This window comes from Panthera pardus, unplaced genomic scaffold (assembly GCF_024362965.1).
Source record: "Panthera pardus isolate Hobbes unplaced genomic scaffold, ASM2436296v1 HiC_scaffold_10, whole genome shotgun sequence".
Lineage (NCBI taxonomy): Eukaryota > Metazoa > Chordata > Mammalia > Carnivora > Felidae > Panthera > Panthera pardus.
The window spans coordinates 50,643,699-50,671,287 of NW_026526655.1; the positions used below are offsets into that span (position 1 = coordinate 50,643,699).

The window sequence follows — 27,589 nt, forward strand, 5'->3', positions numbered from 1 at the left end:
GTTTATTCATTTTTGAGACAGAGAGAGACAGAGCATGAACAAGGGAGGGGCAGAGAGAGAGGGAGACACAGAATCCCAAGCAGGCTCCAGGCTCCAAGCTGTCAGCACAGAGCCCGACGTGGGGCTCAAACTCACGAACCGTAAGATCATGACCTGAGCCGAAGTCGGACGCTTTAACCAACTGAGCCACCCAGGCGCCCCTCCCTTACTTAGTTTAGGTTTCTGAGTAAATGTCACTTTTCCTCTACCTTTCTGTAGGAAGCAGAATAATGGCCCCCAGAGATGCCCATGTCCTTATCCCTGGAACCTGGGAATAAGCTATGTTACATGACAAAGGAGAATTAAGGTTGCAGATGGAATTAAGGCTGCTAACCAGCTGACCTTAAAATAGGGAGATGATCCTGGATTATCCAGACAGATCCACTGTACTCACAAGGGTATTTAAAAGAGAGAAGGGGGAGATGTGACTACGGAAGAATGATCAGAGAGATGCAAAGTTGCTAGCTTTGAAGATGGAGAAAGGAGATCACGAGCAAAGAAATGTGGGTAGAAGATGAAAAAGGCAAGAAAACAGATTATCCCCTAGAGCTTCCATAAACTAAACACAGCTTTACAAATGCATTGATTTTAGTCCATTGAGACCCATTTGAGATTTCTCACCTCCAGAACTGTTGTTTAAGCCACTTTTAAGTTTGTAGTAGTTTGTCACAGCAGCAATAGAAAACTAATATACTACCCCCCATTTAAACCTATAAGCCCTCACCTGCTAACTCCCCCTTTGCTGCTTAATTTTCCTCCATAAAATATATCACCTTCTAATAAACTTTATAGTTTAATTATTTCATTTATAAATGTAAATGTAAATTCTTTAAATAAATGCAAACTCAATAAAGGTATGGATTACCTATTTTGTTCAGTTTCCCGGGGCCTGGCACATATGGTTATGTGTTCATATATTTACTGAGAGATCATTTGATAAATTATATGAATATGTAACAAGAGTTGTGCTAATGATGATGCTGATGGTGATAAAAATACCATTAATCTTAAAGAAAAACTACATATAATCAGTGGCTGTTTGTAGTCAATGACATTTAGATTTATAGCTATATATTAAAAGCTTTCAAAACATCTTTATTGCTCAGTCTCTGTATTCCTTTTCTTCCCAACTGCAACACCTCTTTTTTAAATTACAGTTTTTAGTAACTGAGGAAACACTACTAAGTACATATTTTCTTTAAACTCTTAATATTTTGAGAATATCACATCCTACCTACTATAAGTTCAGGAAAAAAAAATCCAATATACAAAGTATTTCCCTTATGAATGAAGTTACTAACATTTGACAAGGTCTCCAAGTTTGAAATATGAAAGAAAAAATTTTGGCCAATTATCAACAAAGTCTTATATTATCTCATTCAAAAAAGACAGAATAGTCTTTGACATTAAAAGGCCTTTACCTGTTCCAGGAGTAGGAGTAGTCGTCATAACTCCAACAAGAGGACTCTGCATTACTGAAATGTTTGGCTACATGAAAATAGAATAAAGTGTTAGAGTAAAAACGCAATGATCTTACCAGAACATAAACACAGTAAGTGTTGAAAGGTTTCATTCAATAGACAACTGCATGTCTACCAGGTACTAAGGATGCCTCTAATTAGTTCACAATCTAAGAGTACTCCAACTTTTTTCTTTAAGTTGAGCAGTATGATTCTAAAATATGTTATACCCTTTAGCATATTCTTTGTTTAAAGTTAAGTTACATTAAATAAAAAGACACTGTTCTTAGTAGAAAATAACTTTTGCTATTTGTTTTTAGTTCCTAAAGCACAATATTTGAAATAACACACAGAAAAACAGAAAGATGGCAGAATTCTATTTTTAAGCAGACATTTACAAACCATGAAATAATACAGATTCAAATCACTCTATATAGGGGTACCTGGGTGGCTCAGTTGGTTAAGCCTCTGACTTCAGCTCAGGTCATGATCTAATGGTTTGTGGGTTTGAGCCCTGCATCAGGCTCTGTGCTGACAGTTCAGAGCCTGGAGCCTGCTTCGGATTCTGTGTCTCCCTCTCTCTCTGCCCCCTTCCCTGCTCCTGCTCTGTCTCTCTCAGTCTCAAAAATAAATAAATGTTAAAAAAAAAAAAAAAATTTTTTTTTAAACAAATCAGTCTATATAATAAAAAAGACAGTATGCCTCTGTCTCTACTAGTAGAAAGTTACAAAGCAAGAAAATTATCAATACTAATTCCTTTAAATGTGAGAAAATTAAAGATTAAACAAAGGCAATATCTAATCAAGAATGAGAACAGACTTTCTCTAGAAGTAAATATACAGAAATAGATTTTTTAGTAACAGATTCTGATTAAACTAAGGAAATCTAAAATCTAGCTATTATCTAGCAACCAGAACCAAATGTTGAAATAACTTTAAGAGACATACAAAATGTACTGTTCAATTCTTAATGCCATTTTCTTTCACGATTAGAGAGAGGCTAAGCAAAGTCTTGGGGCAAAACTAATGAGGGCTTTTAACTAATAATAATATTCTTACCAACTTTTAAATCAAAAACATTCTCTACAAATTATAACACAAGACTTTTAAACATTTTGAACATAGTAATAACTGTAAACTACCTTTGTTTTCATTGGTTATCAGAGAAGTAATGAAAACTAGCATAAATTTATAAGCCAGTCATTCTCAAACCAAACATGAAATTTACTTATCAGCCTTTTAGAAAAATATCCCAGGCCAGAATATTCTGATTTGGCTAGAATACCATTGTCCAAATAGAACATAAGCAGTAGAAGTAATTTTAAATTCTATAGGAGACACATTAAAAAAGTAAAAATAAGTAGTTTATTTAATCTAGCAGGTCCAAATTATCATCATTTTCAATACGTAATCACCATAAAAAACTAAATGAGATAGCTCACATTCTTCCTAAGTCTTCAAAATCCAGTGTGTATTTTACACTTCGGCGTATCTCAATTATGTATAGGACTAGCCACATTTCAAGTGTCAACAGCCACATTTGGCCAATGGCTACTGTATTGGACAGTAGGGCAGTTCTAAAAGTGACGGAAAGAGAAGGTAATGTGTTTTACACAGTGAACTAATTCTGCTTTGCTTGACAAGTAGGCCTACTATGCTAGGCATACCAAGTCTAAAAATAGTCAAAATTTACTAGAAGATGCTTTCTACCATTCTTAAACTTTCTAGCCACTATGCTCTATTTGATTCAGGGAAAGGCAAATCAAACCAAACTGCAGAAATATCCTTATACAAACAACTTATCAGTTTAACTGACACACTGTATGTAACTGTATGTCCTGCTAAAGCACAATAGGGATAGAATATTTGTGACTCCATAAGCTACTAACCTTCCTACTTAAAAGAAAAATCCACACTACCTTTAAACTGACCATCCAGAGTTATTATAGTAGTGTTAGGACAGCATGGCTGTTACAAACGTTGGCTCTAGATTGAAGACTGCCTGGGTTTAAAGTTTGGCTCCACTAGACTAGTTGCCTTACTCTTGACAAATTATTTAAGCTTTCTGTGCCCTAGTGTCCTCAATGATAAAATGAAGCTCATAACAACTAATTCACAAAATTACCATGAGGAAGAAGTGAAAAAAATACATAAAACAGGAAGTTTTAAGATCAGGACCTGTATACCAGAGGTACTTCAAAAGTATCATTTTCTTTTATAGCTATCAGTCCCATCAAAACACAGGATCTCTACCTTGCATAATCTATGACTGAAAATAACTCCATCAGAACGCCTACACCCACACCAACCAAAATTAAACATCACCATCAGAACACCTGCACCTGGAACAAACTAAACCATCAGCTCATAAATATGGGAGGATGCGTTTTCAGTAAAATAAGTAAACAGTGAGCATAGCTCTAAAAGGATATGTGTCTTATATTAATAAAACCATTCCTAAAACAAAGATCTCAAATCATTACAAAGTACCCTACATCTGGATGAAACCCTAACTCTTCATTTGTTCCTTCACAAAATTATGCATACTGAATTTTTTAAACAATTGGAATCATTGAAACCATAATCATTTCCATGTGTGTATTGCTAGGTTTAGGGCAGGGACAAGTAAATAAGACCTACCTATAATACACCACAGAATCACCAATATGAGAAAACAATCGGCTGTTCTATTATATTTGTTAAGAACATTTCATGATAAACACAATGTAAGTAGATTTTATGATAAATGTCCTTGATAGTTATTCTGTGCAACACAGTTACACTAAAGTAGACCTCAGAAGAACATTTCAAATTACTGATCCTCGCTGTGTATCCACATAAAAATAAGAAATTACTGTGGGTCATAAATGGGGGTGTGTACATTACCTGTCTTCTTGAAGTTAAAGGTGTTGATCCAAGTCCTGGACTGGAAATATCATCATATATACTTCTAACTGGTGGGGCTCCACTTTTATCTTTATGAGCGGGCACAACTGGTTGTGGTGGTGATCCACCTACAATGCACAAAAAACAGGTGAGAAAACAAGTCTTCCACCTTTCTGATAAGATTTTTTTGTCATTTACACATTTTAAAAAAGTGTTTATTTATACATTTTGAGAGAGCAAGAGAGAGTGCACAAGCAGGGGAGGGGCAGAGAGAGACAGAATCCCAAGCAGGCTCTGTGCTGTCAGCACAGGGCCCAATGCAGGGCTCGATCCCATGAACCGCAAGATCAGAGCCTGAGCTACCCAGGTGCCCCTTTCTCATTTGTATCTTTAAAATATCAACTTAAACTCTTGTTTCCTAGGGCTTCTCAACCTTTAATACACTTAAGAGTCCATCTTGTTAAAATTCAGATTCTGATTCAGAACATGTGAGGTGGAGCCTGACACTAAATTTCTAACAAGTTTCCAGCTACGCCAAAGCTGGTGATTCATAGACTGTGTGTGAATAAAAAATTTCAGAATAAGAAAACAGAAATTTTAGTTTTTTGTAAACACATGTAGCTTTTGCTTTCTCTACAAATCCTTAACATTTCAATACAAAATTTGATCGTATTTCTCACTTGAAAGTAGGTAAACAGCTCCAGTTTATATACACTTGAATATAATTGCCTAATGTGGAATTTGTCAAAATTAACTTGAATATAATCACCTAATGTGGAATTTGTCAAAATTAAAGAGATCCCATTCATGTTCCTCATAATAGAAATATATTGAAGTACATAATATATATATATATATATATATATATATATATATATATATATATATATAGGAAAAAATCAACTTTGGGGACATAAGAAGGTCTTTAAAGGGGCACCTGGGTGGCTCAGTCGGCTAACCATCTGACTATTGATTTCAGTTCAGGTCATGGTTCGTGAGTTCAAGCCCCAGGATGGGCTCTGCACTGATAGCAAGATGCATGCTTGGGATTCTTTCTTTCTCTCTCTCTCTCTCTCTCAAAAATTAATATTAAAAAAAAAAAAAAAAAAAAGATGCCTTTATAAATCAGAGAATCATCAATGCCAAATAGTGAAACAGACCTGACCCTCTGTTATGACTTAATGTCTAAGCTTAGATAGTACATCATAAGCTGTTTAGAGCATAGACTATAAAACAGAACTAATCTGAGCTTTAACCTCCTGCTCTGTCACTTACTAACAAGTAGGCTTGGGGCACCTGGGTGGCTCAGTCAGTTACACGTCCGACTTCGGCTCAGGTCATGATCTTGCGGTTCCTGAGTTCAACCCCGCATCGGGCTCTGTGCTGACAGCTCAGAGCCTGGAGCCTGCTTCAGATTGTGTCTCCCTCTCCCTCTCTACCCTTTGCCCGCTCACACTCTGTCTCTCTCTTTCTCTCTCAAAAACAAACATTTAAAAAAGTTAAGAAAAAAAAAAGTAGGCTTAAGGAAGTTCTTTATTGCATTTAGCTTCAGTTTCCCCTTTTGAAAAACAGGGATACTACTACCTAACCTTTAAGACTGATGAAAAAATGAAAGTAACATATAATATGCTTAGGGTATTGCCTGGCTTATAAGTACTCAACATATAGTAGCTACAATAAAAATACATTTGAAATACATATTTGACCCTTGACAAACACAAGTATGAACTGCACATGTAGGTCCACCTATACACAGATTTTTTACAGTGCAGTACTGTAAATGTATTTTCTTTTCCTTATGACTTTCTTAGTAACATTTTCTTTTTCTAGCTTACTTTGCTGTAAGAACAGTTTATAATACATATCCAAAATGTTTATGTTATCAGCATATCAACTATATCATATAGTTATATGTCAGTATATCAACTATATCATATATAGTTATCAACTATTTATGTTATCGGGAAGGCTACCTTCCAGTCAAAAACAGGCTATTAGTTAAGTTTTGGGGGAGTCAAAATCATACTAGAATTTCCAAGTGTCCAGGGGATCAGCACACCAAACCCCTGTGTTGTTCAAGGGTCAAATGTATAAAAAACAAAAACCTATCCAGAATAACAATAAGTCAATTATGAATATAATTTATATTGTCCCTGATCAATCTTAAAATAATAAACCACTTCAAACCAAATAATACCTTAAGAGCAAAGTGAGAAGTTTTCCATTTAAACATCTATTAAAAGGATATCAGCTCACATTTGGAATCCAACCATTTCTGTAGCTAATTCTCACTACTCATAGTGAAAACCTCAAAGTTATCTCTCTTTTTTTTAATGTTTATTTATTTTTGAGCAAGAGAGAGACAGAGTGAGAGTGGGGGTGGGACAGAGAGGGAGACAGAGAATCTGAAGCAGGCTCCAGGCCCTGAGCTGTCAGCAGAGTCCAACGTGGGTCGAACTCACGGACTGCAAGACCATGACCTGAGCTAAAGCTGGACGCTTAACTGATTGAGCCATCCAGGCGCCCCCAAAGTTATCTTTTAAAATATTTCTTTGCTAAAGGAGTCTTGTAAGATATGTGTTGCATTTAGATAATATTTTGTGCTGATAATTGCAAATTCTGTGTAAAAAAACTTCCCCATAGTTTGTAGAATAAATCTTTCCACTAAACATGCTGAGAATCTTAATTCACTATGACTAGAAGTAGAATTTATATCTACACATTTCAAATTACATTTCTTATACCACAAATGGCAAGATCTCATTCTTTTTTATGGCTAACATTCCATCATTCCATTTTATTTATATACATATACATGTGTATATATACATACATACGTACATATATATATATATACATACATACATATGTATATGTGTGTGTGTGTATGTATGTATATATATATATGTACGTATGTATGTATATATACACATGTATATGTATATAAATATGTGTGTATATATACACACACACACACACATATATATACACACACACACACACACACATATATATATATATATATACACACACACACATATATATATCACATCTTCTTTATCCATTCATCTATCAAGGTCCTAGAGGGTGGTAAGTGAAGTCAGACAAAAAACAAAACAAACCAGACTCTTGAATACAGAGGGCTGGTGGCTGCCACAGGGAGGTGAGTGGGAAGATGGGCAAAATAGACAAGGGGCATTAAGAGGTACAAACTTACAGTTATTTATTTATAAATAAGCCACAGAGATGAAAGTACAGCATAGGAAATACAGTCAACAATATTGTCATAACGTTGTATGGAGACAGATGGTGACTGACTATACTTGTCATGGTGAGCACTGGGTAATATACCGAACTGTCAAGTCAATATGCTGTACGCTGAAACTAATATAGCACTGCATGTTGATTACACTTAGTTTCTTTTGACTGGATATTTGCTATTATCATATTTAAGATGAACTATTTAAATGCATTAAGTTATTCAGTTGAAGTTAAATGGTATTTCTTCCCCCACACTTTAACATCTCTGATATGGATAATTTATAAAAAACAGTATCTTGGCATTGTATCATATTTAGTGCTTTTCTTTCTTAGTACTACTTAAAATAATGGTGAGTTTTACAATCAAGGGCATCTTAGATCGGATGAAATACAGTATACATAGTTTTAATGAGTGGTTCTTAGAATTACAGTAGCTTATACTACTTATACCTTTATTCCCAGAGTCTAAAAATCAAAAATAGAGGCATTGCTTATTTGTTTTAATTAATAAATGTGTTGATAAGGGTGAATGTTGCATCATTACTCTTTTTAAAATTCTAATACATGGTTTAACAGTACTAAGAAACCATTTCAAGCATTTACCCACCTGCAAGTAAAGGTGATCTCATTTCCATTACTCCCACTGAAGGGCCACTGACAGATCGAGGTTGTGGAGTCACTGGAGCTGGCAAATCTCCCATTAAAAATCCAGGTAAGAACTGGGCATTAACCCCTGGTTTCGGAGATGTGGGTGAACCTAGCATCATTGGTTCAGATCCTAAATTAATCAAAAAATAAAGTAAAACAAAGGACTTTAATGTTACAATACCTAACAAAAAGATGTAAGAAGCTAGCACAAAAAATTTTGAGACTTTAATCAAAACTTACATATTACAGAAGCAAAGTTGAGATTTTAAAAACCAATAAAAATTATTTTTATAAAAATGTAAAAGTATTTTTATTAACAATACTAATCTTACAATTGTCCTAGTTCATTTTTTTTTTAAGTGTATTTATTTATTTTGAAAGAGAGAGAGAGAGCAGCGGGGGGGGGGGGGGGGGGGCAGAAAGAGAGGAGAGAATCCTAGGCAAGCTCCGCACAGAGCCCAACATAGGGCTCGAATTCACAACTGTGAGATTATGACTCGAACTGCTCAATTTAGCCATCCAGGCACCCCTGTTCCTGTTTATATTATTTCACAGATTTAAGAATCCACTTTTATTGGGATGCCTGGATGGCTCAGCTGGTTAAGGAGCCCACTCAATTTTGGCTCAAGTTCATGAGTTTGAGCCTCCCATCAGGCTCTGCGCTGACAGCAGGGAGTCAGCTTGGGTTTCTTTTCCTCTATCTGCCCCTCCCCTGCTCATATTCGCACCCTCCCCCACTCTCTCTCAAAAATAAATAAATAAACATTTTTCAAAAAGAGAATTAACATTTAGTTTTAAATGGAAAATTTTTGTATTATCTTTAAAAAATTCTTAATGCATACAGAATAACTTCTTTCCACTTCTGGGTCAGTTTCTACTATGCAACAACCAAAAACAAGGAAAGAGTGGGTGCGCTAGTTACACGAAGTTTTAGCAAATCAAACACAATGGGTGTAGCTTGCTATATGTTCCATTTTTTTCTTTTCCATAAACAAGAACTATAAACCATTATTGCGATGTGTAATCATGCATACATTAGAGCACAAAGAGCACACATGAAATAATAGTGATGATTAGAAACTAAGAAACATTGAAAGATTTGGAAACTTTATTTTTGGATCATTTTTAAAAATCATTTTAAAGTTAGGAATAATCAATAAAAATCTCCCTAACATAAAACCAATTTAAAGACAGTTGATACTTCACAATCATCAATTTAAAATTAATTTTCACAATTTACAGGATAGGTATTATTATTCCCATTTTGAAGAAAAGGAAGCTATAACCTACTCTAATTTCAGAACAAATTAGCACAGTATGAAAAAAAAAAAATGGGCCCTGGACTCAGAGACCTGGGTTCGTATCTCTTGGCAAAATGGGCATAATCACAGCATCCACTCACAGAGCTTTGATTAGAATTACAGCAAATTAAGCACTTGACCCAGTATCTAATATCAGTAGTGCTCAACCCTTATTATTCTAAGGGTATCCTAGGATAGGAAAACTGAGTGACTAAAGTGTAAATGTAGGATTTGCAATTTCTACTTATTAAAATTTAAGTTTTCAACTATGTAACAAAACTGAATGTGATTCACTGCACTCAGAAAGGCCAAACGTTTGATGTATTATTTACATGGTTAACTATTCCTTAAGTTCTAAGCAGTCTCAAGAATTTGTTTCTTGCTATTCAAATGGTGTCAATTATTTATCCTTCCTCATTATAGTAGACTTAGGTATTAACAATGCCAATGCAAGTGTATAAAAGAGGAAAAAGGCAAAGTCAGGAAAAAAAAATGAAGCAAATACTGAAATAAGGTATGAAGAACCATAACTATATTGTAATTGTTTTAAAGTGCTGTTACTACGTTGCTAGTACATATTTCCAAAGAATATACACACCAAAAGCCTAAACAAAAGCAAATTCTGAACAGATATTTAGAAACTTATAGTAGTAAATACAAAGTTTTAGGTACCACCAACTACCTCATTCTCCCATTCCCCCAAAGAAAAAAAAACATATATGGCATTGTAAGAAGAATTAAGAAAAGTTCTGATATATCTGTATATATATTGTGGTAACACTAAGCACCAGAGTGTGGAGAGCACAGAGAGGTCTTAATCCGCCTGTCAGTTATCACCCCTTAGGCTAAATTTCACTTAGAGAGCTAGAACAATCATCATGCAAGTCTTAAATTCGATTTCAGTCTGCACACCTAAAATCTGTTAAATACTAGGTCTTACTCAGCTAGCACTGTTTGCTGAAATAATCCTTGATTTTCATATAGCATTAGGTGCTGGGAAAATTATTTATTCTTCACCTGCAATATATGAACTTGAACAATATCAGCAAATGTCAGATTTCTGATGAGGCAATAAACAGAGACGGGTTTATTCACATTTACAACCCCAAGAAATATGCACTCCAAAATGTTTTTGTTGAATAGAAAACTTTGGGACTGGAAATGATTTCCTGATCTCTAAAATAATACAAAACATAAATACCTAAACAAACATCTGTACTTAAGTTTAAAGGTAGCAGAATATCTGCACTGACATTATGCATTTAGTTTTTTATGACTAATTCTAAAACAGTCCAAGTTAACTCCATTCCCAAAAGAAACATTTTGCACAAAGCATAGCAAGCACTATTACACCCTTCAAATGTAAAACAACAAAAAACAAACAAAAAACCTCGTTCTACAAATATCGCGCTTGCTTTCTTTTCCAAACTCAAAGTTGTAACCTAATTTTCAAATGCGTCTCTATGATAGCAATTTTCTGCTAAAAATTTTGACGGTTCTCACAAGTGCCGAAACTCAGCAAACAAAAAGGAAATCTACATCCTGTTAACTTGATAGATTTTTTTTTGAACAACACTTTCAGCAAGGCTCTCCGTTAAACAATGGGAATGAATTTTTAAAAAATTCATTACGTAACTGATTAGAGAAAAAGACCTCCTACAAAGTCACTTCCCCAAGATAAAGGCGGGAAAATCGTACCAACTCCCGGCTTCCTATTAACGCCAGTATCTCCATGGCTACCATCAAGGGGTTAAACGTCGCACAAGCGTAGTTTCCACTAATAAAACTCCTTTTGCTAAGCCCAGGGCAGGTAGGAATCCGACAGAAACTAAAAGCCCAAGTGACCAAAGAACGGTGAGCTGTAACCACACTCCAGGTCACCGCCCACCCACGTGTACGCGGATCCGTTCCTTTACACCGACGCCTCCCCGGATCCAGGAACTCAGCACCGCGTCCTCGGCGCTCGGAGAGTCTCAGGTATGGGCAGAACGAATGCGGCCCGCGTGTTGGGGGACAAAACGGCTTAGTCACCACTGGACAGCCATTCCCACGCCCTACCCAGGCCCGCAGCTTCCCGGAGCCGCCTTGCTGGCGGCAGGGTGATGACGCCCTGAGCAGGGGGACAACTGAAAACTTGTGGGTGAACCAGGGGCTCGTACCCGCGACTGAAACTAGCAAAGAGCCTGATGACTACTGGCTTTCAGTCTTGCTTGCTCCTAGTTCTACGGCGTGGATCGCAGCGCCAGCGAGGAAAAGCAGTTTTTCACTCACCCAACGAGGGCGCCTGGGGTTCCACGGCAAAGGTTGCCATCGCAGCTGCAACCACACTTGGCCCCGGACCTTCCCGATTTTCAAAAATGGCGGAAACTCTCTCACGGGTAAGGGCGCGCTGCCTTATGAGGTTGCGTAACTTCCGGTCTTGCGCTATACTTTTATTGTGGGCGCCGCAGCAGTCATTTTGGAATCGGGCAAACGTCTTTTCGCAGAGTCTGCGTTTCCGAGAAGAATTTCGCAGGAAATGGGATGAACTATGGTGAAAACGATGGTTCCGGCAATGGTTTTTGCTAACGCTGTGCGCCTCCTGAACTGTTGGTGCTTAAGTTTCATGGAAGCACATGTTCTTTTACTCACGGTTTCATAATTAGAGTGAGTTTACCCAGCACTCTGTCATCTGTCAGCTTTTCCGAGTAACACCTGAAAAAATTACCTTAACGAAGTAACGGTGCCGCTTTCCAGTGTTGATTTCAGGCTTGGTATATGAGTATATGAGTTGCGTTCTCAAAGTATATTTCCTACCATCTCTATGCCATTTTTTAAAGATGTTATAAAGGCACTATTTTACATTAAGCGTAACGCATACATTGTTTTATATACGTACAAAAGATACTGAACAGTGGAGGCTAATAACACTGGAGAATCCTGTGTGCTCCTCACTGTCCCATCTCTTCCGTCCTCCTCCTACTTTGCTGCTTTTTTTTACAGTCTTCAAATACAGGTTACACATATTCGCATTCTATACGTTGTTTTGTTCACTAACTTTATAAAAATGATATGCAGCATGTATATATTCTGAGATGCTCTCTGGTCCATAACAAACTCGTTATCCTCTAAATCCCCACCCATCTTCTCTCCCTCTTTCCTCTGGGATTTCCTGAAATTCCAAATCCAGCAAGAATGTTGTAATTTGAATGAGGCAATAACAATTCCAGCATTACTTAGTTTCTGGCAAGTTCCCAGAAATCAAACTTAAAACCAATTGACTTTTTTTTTTTTAAAACAGGTGTGTGGGTTGAATTGCATCCCTCAAAAAGGTATGTTCAATATCTAACCTCCAATACATATGTTACCTTATTTGGAAATAAGGTCCGTAGATGCAACCAAGTTCAGATGAGGTCATACTACATTACAACAAATTTGGCAGCTTAAACCAACACAAATTTATCTTGTATAGTCCTGAGGGCAGAAACTTGAAATGAGTCTTAAAGGGGCCAAAATCAAGGTGTCAGTAAGACTGGTTTCTTCTGGAGGCTTCAGGGGAAAATCCATTTCCTCAGGCTTGTAGCTCCTTCCCCCTTCAAAGCTAGTGGTACAGCATCTTTTCTTTCTCTGGCACTGTTTCTCTCTGCTTCTGTCATCACATGAACTTCTGTAGTAAACTTTCCCTGTCCCTTCCTCTTATAAGGACATTTGTGATTATATTTAGGGCCCACTGAGATAATCCAGGATAATCTTCTCATTTCAATAGCCAACTGTGCTAAGTCAATAGTCCTATCTGCAAAGCACCTTTTGCTATGTAAGGTAGTGAAGACATCTTCAGGGGCTGTCATTCAGCCCAGCATGCTCACGAAACCCCTTTTTAGAATGAAGATTCCAAGAAGGGTTTATAAATGAAGGATTTCTAAGTAATATAAATATTATATTATAATATGTATTATATTTATAAATATAAATTATGATCTGTCCAAACAAAAGAACATTATGCACCTGTTAAAAAGCATGAGCTATATTTGGTGTGTGTGTGTGTGTGTGGATCTAGAAAAGTCTTCATGATCGACATACTGAAAGTAGCAATTTGAAAAAATATATATGGCATCATTTCATTTTTTTAAAGTATATTTGTTTTTTTAACGTTTATTCATTTATTTTGAGAGAGAGAGTGCACATGTACCCCCTAGGTGCCACTAAAAAGCATATTTGAATACATATGCAAAGGGGTGGGGAGGAATGCTTATTAAATAAAAGAAGTGGGACACCTGTGTGGTTCTGTCAATTGAGCATCCGACTCTTGGTTCCGGCTCAGGTCATGATCTCATGGTATGTGGGATCGAGCCCAGAGTTGGGCTCTGCACTGAGTGTGGGGCCTACTTGGGATTCTCTCTCTCCCACTCTCTCTGCCCCTCCCCTGCTCACACTCTTTCTCAAAATAAGTAATAAACTTTAAAAAAAAGAGAGAGAGAGAGAGAGAAGCCAGGAAGGAAGGAAGGAAAGGAGGAAGGAAGGAAGCTAGAAAACATTTGTGCCAAACTATTCACAGGGAAGATGGAGGAGGAAAGGCGTTTGTAGTTGGAGGGCTTAAGAAGGGCCTTTAGCTTATTCTATTTAACTAATGGTTGACTATAGATATTATTTACTGTTGTTATTGTTCTTCAAATTAAAAACTTGGTTTCTTTAAGAAAACTCATTTTCCTTTCTTCATTTGCATTTCAATATTCTACCTTTAAACTGGCTCTTTCCTTATCAATTTATAAAAATGCCCAGTTTGCCCTATCAAAAAACCTTCTCTAGACCTTGCTCCTTCTTCTGGATACCATGCACTAATTGCATTCACATTCTTCTCTTTTTTTTAAGATCTCAAAATAAGGGTCTACAGACTTCAGTAGACGATCTCTTTCCCTAAGTTTGCCATCTTGTCTTTTAATTCATTACACACTTGCTCCTGGGTAAATCCTCTTCTGAAACCATGGACTGCAACTCCTTTTCTCCTAATTGCCAAGTGAAGGTCTGTCTCTATGACATCTGCAATATTCAATAGCTTTGACAATCTTTTCCTCAATTCAAGTGTTTTTCTTGTTTTGGTGATGCTACACTTCCTATTTCTCCTTATAACTTTCTACTCTTTCCCTAACTTTTCCATACCTGGTCCCATTTCATTCTAACCTGGACATGTTATTGTTAGTTAAAACTTGATCCTCTCTCTCTTCTCACCTATGCAAACAATTAATGCCCCACCACTCTCTAAAGCCAAATGCTACTTTTCTAGATGCTTGCTGAACAACCTACCAGTACATCAAACCTCAAAAACTCATCGTATCCCTAAAACCATTCTGTTTGTCCCTTTTTCTTTTAGAGTCTTAGAAACCCCAAATTAAAACCATTGCATATGAAAGCAGAATTTAAGGTCAAACAGACTTAAATTCAGAGCCCAACTTTTCCACTTAAATCCTATATTGCTTGGATTTCTATTAAATATCTCCATATTTTATTGTCTGTAAAATAATAAAAAAAAAAATACGTTTAAAAGGGAGGTTATGCTTAATATAGGTCCCTGGTCCACTTTTCTTTTTCTGGCTTCCATCTTCCCTGCTATCAAACATTCAGATACCAAGTGTTATTTATGTATTTATTTTGCCTCCTCAATTCTTAAATTGTAGTCAGCACTTAACATTTCCTTGCCTTCCATCTCTCCCACCAAATCTAACATACCAATAGCCAATACTCTCTTCTTTGTACATATTACCCAGATGTTCAAAAGCTCTCACTGATTTCCTATTCCCTACAGCAAACCTCCTTATCCTCAACTCCATAAGATTCACGTGTGCAGCACATACCAAACAATGATGTCCCTCATTACATAACATACATTCTCACCTGGGCAGAAAGGGAAAGGGGAAAACCAGAATCACAGGGTGGAAGCCACTACAGACTGAATGTTTGTGTCCCCCAAAATTCATATGTTGAAGTTTTAACCCCCAATATGATGCTTTTCGGAAGTGAGTCTTTGGAGTCTTATAAAAAACCTAACAAAGCTCTCTACCCCATCCTATCTCAGCCTTGTGAGGATACAGTGACAAGACTGCCATCTGTGAACCATGACGCAGCCTCCCACCAGAAACCAAATCTGCTAATGCCTTGATCTCAGACTTCCCAGCCTCCAGAACTATGAGAAAGAAATGTCTGTTGTCTATAAGTCTTCCCATCTATGGTATTCTGTTATAACAGACCAAACAGACTCAGAGAGGAGAGTAGGAGTATCTTTTAGAGACTGCAATAGGCACCCTAAAGGGAATACACATTGTCACCCTAACTTCACCTTAAAGTGTTGAAAACTCTGGCTTCAAAAATCAGGTCCCTTTATCCTCTTACCCTAAACTTCTCTAATCAATTCTCCCATTATTTCCCTTGGCAAACCTTCAACCTCTTGGGAAAGATAGTCACACTGTATTCCTTGATCACAGCAGTCCCTCTGCCTACCAACTCTTTCCTTTCACCCCAATTTACAAAGTCCTGTCCTTCCTACAAGTAGCAGCTCAAGCCTCTCTTCCATCATGAAGCCTGCCCCAGCTGTGCCAGCCCTCAGCCATCATTCAATTTCAGAATGTCTGATGCATTGTTTCTGGAACTCATTTGCCATAAACTACTTATTTTTTAAGTTTGTTTTTTTTTTAATTTATGTTGAGATAGAGTCTGCGCATGCTAGGAAGGGTAAGAGCAGAGAGAGAGAAGAGAGAGAATCCCAAGCAGTCGATGTGGTGCTCGATCTCATAAATCATGAGATCATGAACTGAGCCAAAATCAAAACTCGGACGCTTAACCGACTGAGCCACCCAGGCGCCCCTTAAGTTTTTGTTCTCAGCCATAGTAGATGGATTTTCTTGGGGATAGGGACCATAACTTTACTTTATTGTATTTCCATCAATTTTCAGTAAATATATATTGGAAAAGGAAATGAGTGATATAATGAAAAAGTAAATGAATGAATGAGCTCTAAATAAATAAACTTAGAATAAAGATTAATTATCTGACATTTTGATATATTTTATATGTTTTCAGATTTTTTAAATTATAATTTTGGACATTAAGTCTATTATAAGTACTTCTATTTATATTATACAATGAAGTTTATAGTTCTAACTATTTATCCTTTTTGATAAAATGAAATGATCATAACTTGCATTAACTTGAATGGAAAACTTGTGTGGCATGATTTACTTTTTTTTATATTTCTTTATTTTAATTTAATTTTATTTTATTTTATTTTTTTATTGTTTATATAGTATTTTATTTTATTATTTATATATTATTTTATTTTTATTTTATTTTATCTTTATTTTTATTATCTTTAACAATATTCCATGTTCACCATATTCTGTACATGAATATTATTATCTTAATTGCAATACTTGTTTTCCTACTTTCCTTTCTGAACATATTAAATAAGATTTCACATAACATGGAACACCTATGGGGCACCTGGATGTCTCAGTCAGTTAAGTGTCCAATTTTGGCTCAGGTCATGATCTCATGGTTCATGAGTTCAAGCCCCACGTCAGGCTCTGTGCTGACAGCTCAGAACCTGGAGCCTGCTTCAGATTCTGTGTCTCCCTCTCTCTCTGCCTCCCCCCTGCTCATACTCTATCTCTCATTCTCTCTCTCTCTCTTTCTCTCTCTCTCTCTTTCTCTCTCTCTCTCAAAAATAAATAAACGTTAAAAAATTCTTTTTAAGGGGCGCCTGGGTGGCTCAGTCGCTTAAGCTTATGACTTCTACTTGGTCATGGTCTCATGGTTCGTGAGATCGAGCTCTGCATCAGGCTGTGTGCTGACAGCTTAGAGCCTGGAGCCTGCTTTGGATTCTGTGTCTCCCTCTCTCTCTCTGCCCTTCCCCCCACTCATGCTGTGTGTCTCTCTCTCAAAAATAAACATTAAAAAATAAATAAAAATAAAATTCTTTTTAAAAATAAAGTGAAACACCTATTCCCTGTTTCTATTCTGGACTCATGGTTCCCTGAAGTCTGCCCTCTGATAACATAAGATTTCATCAAAGTGCTATTTTTGTAGAAAGTGGATATTCAAACTTTGATGAGAAACCCTTTCGTTGAACAATGTATGGTGCAGATACTTATTACATACAACAGAACTGCTCTGGTTGGAAAAAAGGGAAGAATACAAGCCCCACTAACTCAGGGTTCTTGTGCCCTAAAGTGTCTATTGACTATCACACCTCCAAATGCCCTGAAACACTTGGATAGAGTACCTTGGGCTACAGAGAGCCCACTTGAAAATTAGCTCTGGGCTTTATATATATTTCAATTTTTTTCTAAAGCCAAAACAAATTTTTTAAAAGTCAGAAATATGTGAAATCTCAAAATTTATTTATGTTCAATATATTTGATATATTCACAGCCAAACTGCTTGTGCATATCATGTATATAACTCAATACTCAGTAGCTATTTATAAATATTTATTAATTTGCAACATTTGTGTATAAGTGTAAATTCGTTCTCCTAAAAGCCCACTCTCCATCTATTCTAAAAATAAACACAAATAATTTTTTTAAATTAAAGTGAAGAAAAAGATATCCACCTCTAGTCAAACTTTAAGAAAAGGACAGAGGTTGTCACCCTCAGAAAGAAAGCAAGGAGAGGAAGCATCTTGTCACTCACGTTCTCATTATCTCAGACTTTGGCATTTGGTATAGCATGAGCTGCGAGTCACTTAGACTGTGATGTCATGTAAAGCACACAGAGGAACCATGACTTCATAGGGCCAAAGATAAATGATCTCCTAGAGACCTTTATAATGTTTAGGACATAGGGAACATGTTCAGAAAAATATAAATCCATTAATAACTATTTGCACTATCTGATTTCTATAAATATAATTACCAAAGCCATGTCTTTATAAATTAAAAATAAACTCTTACATTTGGAAGTGTATGAATTTTTGTAAACAACTGGCAGAAAGGGGGCAGCCAAATATCAAAGGAAACATCAGTTTAGCTGGTTCACCTGTTGCCTTTAAATCAATTAAAAAAATTTTTTTAATGTTTATTTATTTTTGACAGCGCATGAGCGGGGGAGGGACAGAGAGAGAGGGAGACACAGAATCCGAAACAGGCTCCAGGCTCTGAGCTGTCAGCACAGATCATGACGTGGGCTTGAACTCACGGAGTGTGAGATCATGACCTGAGCTGAAGTCGGACGCTCAACCGACTGAGCCACCCAGGGTACCCCAGCCTTTAAATCAATTAAATAGTTCCTTTCATCTGTTGGAAGTGAAAAAGTAACCTCAAAATTTACATAACTTTGAGAGGAGGGATGAGTAGGTGCAATAGGACTTTTAGGGCAGTGAAACTACCCTGTATATAATACATAATATACTACATAATAGTGGATACATGCTATTAAAAATGTATTCAAACCCAGAGAATGTACAACACAAAGAGGAACCCTAGAACCCTAATATAAATGATGGATTTGGGATGATAATGATGTGTCAATGTAGTATCACCCATCATCACAAATGTACCATTCTGGTGGGAGATGTTGATAATGGGGGAGGCTATATGTGGGGAGGAGGCAGGGGGCATATGGGAAACTTGCTGTAAAGTTAAAACTGCTCTAAAAAATAAGGTGTATATTTTTTAAAATGTGTATAACTTTCAGGTGTAATTTTATTTCCTGCTTTTATATTTGAACTGTCATATAGGTTTAATCAGATATTTGAAAGCCCTGTGGAAGTTTATAACAGGCAAAGTAGACAACTTTGAAAAAAAAATAGGATTGATTTTAGAAAGGGCTTTGTCTAGGATTTGCCTTGAAATAATCTGTTGGGATGGGTGAGGGCAGGAGCAGGGAAGGAAAATAATGGCTAAGGGAATCCTTTAGACAAGAAAAGCCACGGGGTGATAATTACTGATGGGTAATTGATTATGCTATTCTTTATAATTTTGTGTATGTTTGACATTTTCCTTAATTAAATTCTTTTTTTTAATTCAATAAGCCTAAATTCTAGGGTGTTCAAAGGTCATACATTTTGCCCAGTTTATGTAAAAAAAAGAGCAAAATAATGGAAAAGTAAGTCTTTTCTTACTTGACAATGTCTTCATTTAGAGAAGCGGCAGCATTTTGTTTAAGACAGGAGCCAGCCTGATTTTAAATACTCCATAGTTACGTGACATTAAAATCTCTGAAAGTTAGCTTTTTAATCTGAATAGTTTAAATAATAGTAACTAACTCATATGTCATACATTGACTTATTCACCTAGTGCATAGATACATAAAATATATACTCAATAACTGAAATTTACACTAATGTTATCTGTCATTCAGTATATTACATAGCTTTTAATAAACTAATTTGGCTTCTTTCCCCATTAATTCACCAAAGAGCTCTTGCCAGGGTCACCAAAGATCTCTATGAAGCTAAATCCAGACATTTTCAGTGCTCATCTTAAATAAATCTCAACAGCATCAATTCACATTAAATACTCTTTGAAATTCTCCTTAGTTTCACTGACATTATACTCTCTTGGTTTTCCTCCTACCTCTGTGATCATATGGCTAAGTTTCTTTTCTTGACTCATCCTTCCCTAGCCAGCCTTTAAATGTTGTTCCCCAAGGCTCAATCTTACTCAAAACTCTTTCCTATGTGATGTCATCTGTGTCCGTTACCCTCAGTGACTCTCAATTCATACCACCAAACCAGATCATTCTCTGAGGTCCAAATTTATATATTCAATTGCTTCTACAACATCTGCTCTTAGATATTTCAAAGGCACCCCAAAATCAAATATAAAAGCCCAAACTTAAAGTCTTTTCTGTAAAACATGAATATATTTATCTCAGAGAAAGATACCACCAGCTATCTAGCTGGTAAAGCCGAAAACCTTGGAACGGTCTTGAAAACCTCTTTCCAACACCAATCCGGTGCCAGGTCCTGTGAATTTTGCTTTTAAATACCTTGCAGATATATCCACTCCCTAATGTTTTTATTGCTATAGCCAAATCCCAGCTTTATCATCTGATACCTGGACTTAGCTTCCTGATTGCTCTTCCTTCTCCTTCTTAATCCATTCTCCACAATGCAGTGAAAGTGGCCTTTTGTTTGTTTGTTTTTAACGTTTATTTATTTTTGAGACAGAGAGAGACAGAGCATGAATGGGGGAGGGTCAGAGAGAGGGAGACACAGAATCTGAAACAGGTTCCAGGCTCTGAGCTGTCAGCACAGAGCCCGACGCGGGGCTCGAACCCACAGACCACGAGATCATGACCTGAGCCGAAGTCGGCCACTTAACTGACTGAGCCACCCAGGCGCCCCAAGAGAGTGACGTTTTGAAAAATAACTTTCTGAGCAAGTTGCTCTCCTGCTTAAAACCTTTCCCTTGTTTCCACTGCTCTAAAAGAGCAGAATCCTAAAGCTGCCTGCAAGCCTTCACTTGACTGGCCTAACACCTCAGCCACTTCTGACACCATCTCATCTCCTCTTGTTCACTGCTCCAGCCACTCAGCCTTCTTTCCATTACTCTAATGTCCCATGCTTCTTCCCATTCCTGGGTCTTTACACATGTTCTTCCCTCAGTTCTGTAAGATCTCTGACACCCCACCCCCCTTAGTTGGTTAACATTTATTTCTCTTTTAGAACTGATCTCAAATGTCGCTCAAAAGTTTGAAAAGCTTTCCTGTGTAACTAGACAAGATCACACTTTGAATTATACACTTCTACAAATTTTAGAATAATATCTATCCCCAACTAGATTGTAGACTCTATGAGGCCAGGTACGTGGGTTTTGTTGTTGTTGTTAACACTTTTTTAAATGTTTATTTTTTTTATTAAAAAAACTTTTTTAATGTTTATTTATTTTTGAGACAATGCGAGAGACAGAGTACAAGTAGGGGAGGGGCAGAGAGAGAAGGGGACACAGAATCTGAAGCAGGCTCCAGGCACTGAGCTGTCAGCCCAGAGCCGGATGTGGGGTTCGAACTCATGAACTGTGAGATCATGACCTGAGCTGAAGTTGGACGCTTAACCAACTGAGCCACTCAGGCGCCCCAATGTTTATTTATTTTTGAGAGAGAGAGAGAGATTGAGAGACATAGTGGGAGCAGGGGAGGGGCAGAGAGAGAGAGGGAGACCCAGAATCCAAAGCAGGCTCCAGGCTCTGAGCTGTCAGCACAGAGCCCAACATGGGGCTCAAACTCATGAACTGTGAGATCATGACCTGAGCTGAAGTTGGACGCTTAACTGACTGAGCCACCTAGATGCCCCTTGTTAACATTTTTTTTTTTTTTAATGAAACTGTTTTTATTTTGAAATATTTGTAGATTCACAGAAAGTTGTAAAAAATAATGCAGAGACATCCTATATCTGCTTTACCCAGTTTACCCCAATGGTCACATCTTGCCAAACTATAGTACAATGTCACAACCAGGATATTGAACATTGATACATCAAGACAGAAGACGTATCCAGTCCTACAAGGATCTGTCGTGTGGCCCTTTTACAACCACAGCCACTTCCCTCTGCTGCCACCAATTTCTTAATCTCTGGCAACCACTAATCTGTTCCCTGTTTCTATAATTTTGTCATTTCAAGAATGTTATATTAAAGAAATAACGCAGTTGTATAACATTGAGGGTTGGCTTTTCACCCAGCATAATTCTCTGGAGGTTCATCCAGGTCGTTGCAGGTATCAGTAGTTCATTTGGTTTTATTGCTTAGTAGTGTTCCGTGGTATGGATGCACTGCCACCATGATATCATTAACCATTTACTCATTAAAGAACATCTAGGTTGTTTCCAGTTTGGGCTATTGTAAGTAAAGCCGCTCTAAACATTCATGTACAGGTTTTTGTATTAATATACATCTTCATTTCTCTGAGGAAAATGGCCAGGATTACCATTGCTAGGTCTTGTGGTAGTTGTATATGTAGCTTTTTAAGAAACTGCCAAACTTTTTTCCAGAGTGGCTGTACCATTTAACAGTCCCACCAGCAATATGTAAAGTGATCCAGTTTCTTCACATCCTGCCAAAATTTATGGTGTCACTATTTTTTGTTTTAACCATTTTGATAGGTCTGTAATGATACCTCATTGTGGTTCTAATTTGCACTTCCCTGATGGCTAATGATGTTGAACATCTTATCATGTGCTTATCTATCGTATGTATATCCTTTCAGTAAAATGTCTCCTCATGTCTTTTGTCCATTTTCTAATTTGACGGAGTTTTTACTATTGAGTTTTGAGAGTTCTTTAATATATTCTATATAACAAGTCTTTTGTTGGATATACGGTTTGCAAGTATTTTCTTCTACTCTGTAGCTTATCTTTTCAGCCTTTTAATAAGGTCTTTCACCGAGTAAAAATTTAAATCTTGATTAAGTCCAGTTTATAAATTTTTCCATTTATGGATCATGAGTTTGGTGTCAAGTCTAAGAACTTTTTGCCTAGTGCTAGATCCCAAAGAGTCTCTCCTATTCTATTCTAGAATTTTTATAATTTAACATTTAAAGTTAAAATTTGTGCTCCATTTAAAAAAAAAAAATTGAGGTTTATTTATTTTTGAGAGAGAGAAAGAGCATTAATGGGGGAAAGGCAGATAGAGAGATAGAGAGAGAGGGACAGAATCCGAAGCAGACTCCAGGCTCTGAGCTGTCAGCACAGAGCCCAACGCAGGGCTCTAACTCACGAACTGTGAGATCATGACCTGAGCCGAAGTCGGACGCTTAACCGACTGAACCACCCAGGCACCTGTGTCCATATTTTAATTATTTTTTGTTGAAGGTATTAGACTGCAACAAAGTTCATTTTTTAAACTATGGAAATCCAAATATCCAGTTACTCCAACACCATTTGTTGAAAAGGCTATCTTTCTTTCTTTGCTTTTATACTTTTGTCAGAAGTCAGTTGAATTTGTTTATGTGGGTCTATTTCCAGGCTTCTCTCTTCTTTTTCCATTGATCAATGTGCCTGTCTCTCTGCCAACCACACAATCTTGATTACTGTAGCTATATAGTAAATCTTACAGCTATGTGATAAGTACTGCTATACAATAAGCACACGTTTTTCTTCCTTTTCAAAATTCCTATAGCTATTCTTGTTCTTTGCCTTTCTGTATACATTTTAGAATAATCTTATCTGTATCTATAAACATTCTTGCTGAGATTTTGATAATAATTGCATTAAACCTGTATATCAACCTGGGAAAAATTGACATCTTCACTATGGTGAATCTTCCAGTCCATGAACACAGTATATTTCTCCATTTATTTAGATCTTTGATTTCTTTTATCAGCATTCTGAGATTTGGGGCATATAAGTCATATACATGTTTTGTTAGATTTATATCTCAGTATTTGTCCGTCTGTCTTTCTGTCTCTCTCTCTCTCTCTGTTTTTTTGAATGATTATAAATGGTATTGCCTTTTATTTTTTTAAAGTTTGTTTATTATTATTTTTTTTTTTGAGAGAGAGTGAGAGTGAGAGATAGCAGGGGAGGGAAAGGGGCTGAGAAAGAGGGAGACAGAAGATCCGAAACTGGTTCTGTGCTGACAGCAGACAGCCCAATGTGGGGCTTGAACTCAAAACCATGAGATCCCCAACTGAGCCACCAGGCGTCCCTGGTATTGCCTTTTAAATTTTGGTGACCAAGTGTTCATTGCAAGTGTGTAGAAATTAAATTATTTTTAGATATTTATCTGGTACACTACAACCTTGCTGAACTCACTTATTCTAGTTTTTTTATAGATTATTTGGGATTTTTATGTAGACAACAGTGCTGTCTACAAAACAGACACTTTTATTTCTTCCTCTCTGATCTGTATACCTTTTAATTCCTTGACTTATTGCACTGGCTAAAAATTGAAACAATATGATGAAGAAAAGCAGTGAGCATGCACATCCTTGCCTTGTTCCCAATTTAAAAAAAAAAAAAACAACATGCAGTCTTTCACCATGAATTATAATGTTAGCTATAGGTTTTTTGTAGTTCCTCTTTATCAAGCTGAGAAAGTTCTTCCTTTTTCTTATTTTTCTGGGAGGATGCTGAACGGGTGTTGAAGTCTGTCGAATGCCTTTTTTACACTGATTGCTGTGATCATGGGACCTTTCTTCTTTGCCTGATAACATGGTGGATTATACTGGTTGACTTTCAAATGTTGAACCAGCTTTGCATATCTGAAATAAACCCCTCTCTGTCATGGTATACAATTCATTTTTTAATGAATTTGTAATGAGTTAAGCTACATTCTATTTGCTAATATTTTGTCAAGGAATTCCACATTTATATTTTAAGTGTGATATTGGCTGTAGTTTTCTTTTTATTTGATTCACTCCTCTTCTGTTTTCTGGACAAAATTGTGTAGAAGTAGTGTTAATTCCTTTTAAATACTTGGTAGAATTCTCCAATGAAGTTTTATAAGAAAATCTGATCTTGGAGATTTATCTTTTTAGCAGCTCTTAAATTGCTAATTTAATTTACCTAATAGTTTATAGAGCTATTCAAATTATTTAATCCTGTTGGGTGAGTTGTAGTAGTTTGTACTTTTCAAGGAAATTGTCGTTGTCTAAGTTGCCAAGTTTATATGTATAGAGTTGTTCATAGTACCTCTTTACTGTCCTTTTGATGTCCACAGTCTGATATTTTGTTTAATTGCTGATATTGGTAATTTGTGTCTTCTCTCTTTTTTCTTTGTCAATCTTATAAGAGGTTTGTTAATTGTATTGGTCTTTTCAAAGAATTAACTCTTTGTCTCATTGATTGTCTCTATTATTTTTCTGTTTTCAATTTCATTGATTTCTTTCATCCTTCTGTTTTCTTTGTATTTCTTTTGCTTTTCCTTTTCTAGGTTCTTTTTTATTTTTTTTATTTTTCTAGGTTCTTGAAGTAAAGGCTTAGATTATTAATTTGAGACCTGTCCTTTTTTCTAATGTATATATTTCATGTCTCCTATAAATTTCCCTTTCAGCACTGTTTTAGCTATGCCCCACACATTTTTCTATGATTATTTTTATTTTCATTCAGTTCAATGTTTGTTTTGTTTCTCTGAAATATCTGCCTATTTACCCTATGGATTATTTTGAAGTATGCTGCTTAATTTCCAAGTGTTGGGAGATTTTCCTGGTGTCGCTCTATTAATGATTTGTAATATCATTCCAGTGTGGTCAAGAAATACATTCCAGGGGCACCTGGGTGGCTCAGTCAGTTAAGCATCTGACTCTTGATTTGGGCTCAGGTCATGATCTCACTGTTAGTGGGATCAAGCCCCATTTTGGGCTCTGCACTGGCAGCATGGGGCCTGCTTGGGATTCTCTTTCCCTCTCTCTCTGCCCCTCTCCAACTCACATGCATGCTCAGTCTCTTTCAAAATAAATATATTAACTTAAGAAAATACATTCTATATGATTTTACATTTGTTGAGGTTTGATTTATAGCCCAGGATATGGTCTATCTTGGCATATGTTGCATGGGCACCTGAAAAAAATGAATATTCTGCTGCAGTTGGGTGGAGAATTCTATAAATGTCAACTGGATCATGTTGGTTGATGATATTGAGTTCTTCTATATCCTTATTTATTTTTTGTACATTTGTCCTATCACTTGGTAAGAAAGGAATGAAGTTTCCAAGTATGATTGTAGAATTGTCTGTTTATTCTTTCAGTTCTGTAAGTTTATGCTTTGCATATTTTGCATCTGTATTGTACATACACAATTATGAATGCTAGGTCTTGTCAATCTGATTAATCAATAAAACTAAAAGGCAGCCTTTGGAACGGGAGAAGATATTTTCAAATAATATATCCAGAAAACGGTTAGTATCCAAATCTATAAATAACTTATGAAACTCAACACCCATAAAAACAAATAATCCAGTTAAGAAATGGGCAGAAGACATGAATATACATCTTTCCAAAAAAGACATCCAGATGGCCAACAGACACATGAACAGATGCTCAACATCACTCATCATCAGGGAAATACAAATCAAAACTGCAATGAGATATCACACCTTTCAGAATGGCTAAAATTAACAGCACAGAAAACAACAGATGTTGGTGAGGATGCGAAGAAAGAGGAACCCTCTTACACTGTTGGTGGGAATGCAAAGTGGTGCAGACACTTTGGAAAACTGTATGGAAGTTCCTCAAAAAGTTAAAAATATAACTACCTAGGACCCAGCAATTGCACTACTAGGTATTTACCCAAAGGATATCAAAATACTGATCCAAAGGGACACATGCACCCCTATGTTTAGGGTAACTTTATCAACAATAGCCAACTATGGAGAGAGCCCAAATGTCCTTCAACTAATGAATGGATAAAGAAGTTGTGGTACATATACAATGGAATATTACTCAGCCATAAAAAAAGAGTGAAATCTTGCCATTTGCAACCATGTGGATAGAGCTAGAGTGTATTATGCTAATCAAAATGTCAGAGAAAGACAAATATTGTTTGATTTCACTCATATGTGGAATTTAATAAACCAAACAGATGGATATGGGAAAAAAAAAGAAGGAAAGGCAGATATAAAATAGACTCTTAACTATAGAGAACAAACTGAGGGTTATTGGAGGGGAGATAGGCAAGGAGATGACCTAAATGGGTGGTGGGCACTTGTTGGGAGAGCACTGGGTGTTATACGTAAATGATTAATCACTAAAGTCTATGCCTGAAACCAAGATTCTACTGTCTGTTAACTACAATTTAAATTAAAACCTGAAAAAAACCTGTAATTTTTACGGATCTTTTCTTACAATGAAAAGAATACACAATTGGTATCTGTAGACAAATGTTTTTCCTGGTGATGCTAAAACCAGGAATTTGCTTTCTTTAAACTTTTTGGTTTTAATTGACATTACCTTTGTAGGAAGTTACTGGTGAGGAGGAGTTTTTGTATTTCTTCTTAAGGCTTCTGTTCCCTTCAATAGGACAGGAGTAATTGTGTTTGGAGATCCTTAGAAAATACTGCCCCTGCAGGCCAAGACTCTTCGCAATTTGT

The 27,589-nt window shown here is 36.5% G+C and overlaps 1 protein-coding gene across 2 annotated transcripts in view; it reads right to left on the reverse strand.

Annotated features, from left to right (window-relative positions):
* The window catches only part of NUP35 (nucleoporin 35), a 32,793-nt gene extending 20,820 nt beyond the window's left edge, over window positions 1-11,973 (reverse strand). The window contains exons 1-4 of one of the 2 annotated variants that reach the window (XM_019461471.2): window positions 11,866-11,973; window positions 8,253-8,423; window positions 4,385-4,512; window positions 1,461-1,527 (exon numbers count right to left, since the gene is read on the reverse strand). In XM_019461471.2, coding sequence (XP_019317016.2) covers window positions 1,461-1,527; window positions 4,385-4,512; window positions 8,253-8,423; window positions 11,866-11,905 — 406 coding nt within the window. In that variant the 5' untranslated portion in view covers window positions 11,906-11,973. Of the gene's footprint in view, window positions 1-1,460; window positions 1,528-4,384; window positions 4,513-8,252; window positions 8,424-11,292; window positions 11,407-11,865 lie in introns of those variants that run through there. The other variant, XM_019461480.2, reaches the window with a different exon arrangement.
* Between the last annotated feature and the right edge of the window lie 15,616 nt (window positions 11,974-27,589).